We start from the raw sequence: 3,427 nt of genomic DNA on the forward strand, positions 1-3,427 counted from the left end.
GTGCCCAGATAAAATTACAAAACTAAATGAGAGATTCAAGATGTTGCCACGACGATAACATGAAAATCTGATGTTGATAAAATCTAAGTCAATTCTGATGATATCTGAAAATTTAAATAATGGAAAAACATGGATTTTAAAATTCATTCTTATTGCTTGACTTAAATTAGTTCCAATAAAGGCTTTTTAAAAATACAGTTTGATGTTCTCACTTGTAAGTGGAAACTAAACAATGAGTATCTGTTACTGTGCAGGGCAGAGGAAGAGACAGTGGAGACTCCAGAGAGTGGGGGGCTGGGCGAGCAGCCGAGGAGGGAAATCACTGTTAGAGCCTTGGGAACACTGAAGGCCCAGGCTCCACCACCGCATAATACATTCCTGCAACAAAACTGCCCTCGTACCCCCCAAAGCTATGGAAATAAAATACAAAGACGCTTTGAGGTAAAAAGGAGTCATTCCTAAAGGAACATGGCCTGCCATCAGGCACTCATCCCCTTTAAAATGTGTCCTTACATTTAAAACTCAGAAGTTCTTCTCCAATATCCCAGGGACACAGAACCTTTCAGTAATTTTAATGCCAATGTAACGTACCAATCAGTTCTCCTTTCCATAATGTGTATTTTGGACTTAGTCTGCACGAGGCCTTGCTCAGTGATGAAAAGGAAACCATCACAATGTGTGTCAAAGACAAATGGGTGCCCAGTTGAAGTTCATCACCAGATATTTTTTTTAACTTCCTCTCAACTTGAATCTCTCTTGCCTTGCTATTCAGAAGGAGAGGCTGGCATATCCGATTCGCTCATTCGGCTTTGGGACCTCAGTCTCATTCCAAAGCACACCAAAGCCTTAAGAACTCCCAGGTACCACCATGAGCACTTAAAGATGTATCTGACCTTCTAGCAGAGGTCGCTTAATTTGTTCCCAAATCTATATAAATAATAACAACGGAGAAACAAAGAGAGGGGAAAGAAGAAACGAAAGCTAGAAGGTTCACCTTAACTTTCCCGGCATTCTCATCATCTTCCTTTTTGTCTTCAAATTCAAAGGCCACAGTCATGCGCTGCTGTCTCTGCTCCTCCCACAGGGTAGGGTTGAAGCTGTCGCTGTCCGACTGGAAATCTACAGTTAGATTCCGAAAAGTTATTGCTTTTTTTTTTTTTAAACATTGAGTGCTATAATTAGAACTTAATACAGTAAGCAAAAAAATGATGGCATCTATAAGGGAGTATAACTGAACTTTAAGAGGCTTGCTCAAAGCTATGCAGCTTCTCTGTGGCTAAGGCAGAATTCTATTCTGCATCTGAATAGAGCCTATATTTGTAAACACTAAATGCTTTATCAGGATGCCTCCCTCCCTTCCTTCTTTTTCTTTCTTTCTTTTTTTTGACAGGCAAGAGGGCCATGGCATCACCAAAGCTCACTGCAACTCAAATTCCTGGGCTCAAGTGATCCTCCTGCCCCAGCCTCCTGAGTAGCTGGGACTACAGGTGCCAGCCACCAGTGGACCCAGCTAATTTTTCTGCTTTTTGTAGAGATGGGGATTTCACTCTTGCTCAGCCTGGTCTCAACTCCCGACCTCAAGTGATACTCCCATCTCTGCCCTTGTCCCTCCCTCCTCTCCTGCCTTCCTTCCTTCCCTTGCTCCCCGAGGGGGTTCTTGTTCTGTCTCTCACCTAGGCTGCAGTGAAATGGCACAATCAGAGCTCATGGCCTAACGATGATTTTGCACAAAGTGTCTAAGATAGCAACTTTTTGAGGGGTGTAGGGAGCAAAGGAAGAGGGAAGCTTGTGTTTATGGTGGAGAACATGTGAAAAATTTAGTCTTTAACATTCGATTTCAATTAGTTTAAATGTGTCTCAAATTAACAGGGAAAATATCTTATACAGCCTTAATTTACATTAAAATTTCGGCTAACGATAATATCTTCTTTACACTAGGATTGCAAAGATTACTTGAAAATGCCATTAAAGTACTTAGTTTGGGCAAAATTATTTTACAAAGGAGGCCTTTATCATATATTCCTTTTTTGGTTGAAGGAATTCTGAAAATTTATTACACTCCTACCTGAAAACCAAAGGCTGACTTGCTTGAAGTTCAATAAATCTTTTCAATTACTTTCTTCAAAGAAAAAAATAACCCACCTAACATTTTACCTTACCTAACTAAGCCTACCTCACTCTGAGACAAAGTAAGGATTTAATCTGTGAGTCTAGATCTTAGAAATGACCAGTGAATATGAAACACTTTTTATTTCCCCATATCCTTTTGAAATTAAATACAGAAGTTGCTAAAAAATGTATACACATTTTAAGAAAGGAAAAAATTCTATTAAATTTGTAGTAGTGAGCTCATGTCTGATCTCTGCAATTACAAGAGGTGCTCAACATGACTTGTATTCATCTTTTGGTATTGGTATATATCAGATATTATAATTTTAATACAGTTTTTCCCTTTCTTAAGATACATCTACATCTCTTTGTACCCTCTGTATTTTCATAGTCTAGGGCTACTAAAGTGAAAACATAAGTAAACCTACATGAATAAAACATAATCCTTACTTAAGACTTTTTTATATGACATAAACAAGGTGCCTTTTCTTTTATAAATTCAAAAGATCCAATTTTATTAATGTCTAAAAATTATATATCAAAATAATCTTTCCTTTTCCTACTTCCACAAGCCAAAATTTGAATAAAAATATTCTAAAGTAACCACAAATGATTTGCTTACATTAGAAGTCAAAAAATGAAAGCCTTTTATTATAATTACCCTTGAAAATAAAAGATACATAAACAAATGGTTTCTTTTACAACTTGTTCTCTTTCAAGTGGATTGAGTTTACTTTTGCAAGAATTTCTGTTACTCTAAGCCTACAACTGCAGAAAAAATGTGCATGCCAGCCCATGCTGGCTTGGGCTAAGAAGACTTTACCACATTTCAAATAGTAAAGGACAAACTTCTTTTAAACTTTTTATGAATAATGTGATCACGTGATAGAATATTTAATTATTCAAAAGGTTTTAGGTTTTTAAAGAAGTATTTATTCCTAAATTAGTTGTTGAAATTGTTTGGGGAAACTCAGCTTGAAAAACAAAGACTGATAATTACTCATAAGTCACCTTTTTATGTTCTTGAAACAGAAAATAATTTGAGTCCTGAAGTCACTGGTCTAAGTGTTTAAATTGTGTTCATGTGATAAGTGAGTAGGGAAATAAACCAGCTCCTTGAATCTTCCCTGGGATCTGACTGCTTTTAGCTTGATTTGGTTAGCCGGCTACCACATAGGGTTAACTAGTCCTGTTTCGGCTGATTCGGTTAGTTGGGCACCACATAGGGTTAACTGGTCCTGTTTCAGTTGATTTGGTTAGCCGGGTATCACATAGGGTTAACTAGTCCTATTTCAGCTTGATTTGGTTAGCCAGGTAC

General features: G+C 37.5%; 1 protein-coding gene across 1 annotated transcript in view; it reads right to left on the reverse strand.

The window, feature by feature from the left end:
• LRRC7 (leucine rich repeat containing 7) overlaps window positions 1–3,427 on the reverse strand; it is a 463,713-nt gene that overhangs the window by 93,194 nt on the left and 367,092 nt on the right. The window contains exon 15 of the mRNA XM_012801636.1: window positions 995–1,119. Within this exon, the coding sequence (XP_012657090.1) occupies window positions 995–1,119 (125 nt within the window). The remainder of the gene's footprint in view (window positions 1–994; window positions 1,120–3,427) is intronic.

This window comes from Otolemur garnettii, unplaced genomic scaffold (assembly GCF_000181295.1).
Source record: "Otolemur garnettii isolate 467f Iridium unplaced genomic scaffold, OtoGar3 scaffold00010, whole genome shotgun sequence".
Taxonomy (NCBI): Eukaryota; Metazoa; Chordata; class Mammalia; order Primates; family Galagidae; genus Otolemur; species Otolemur garnettii.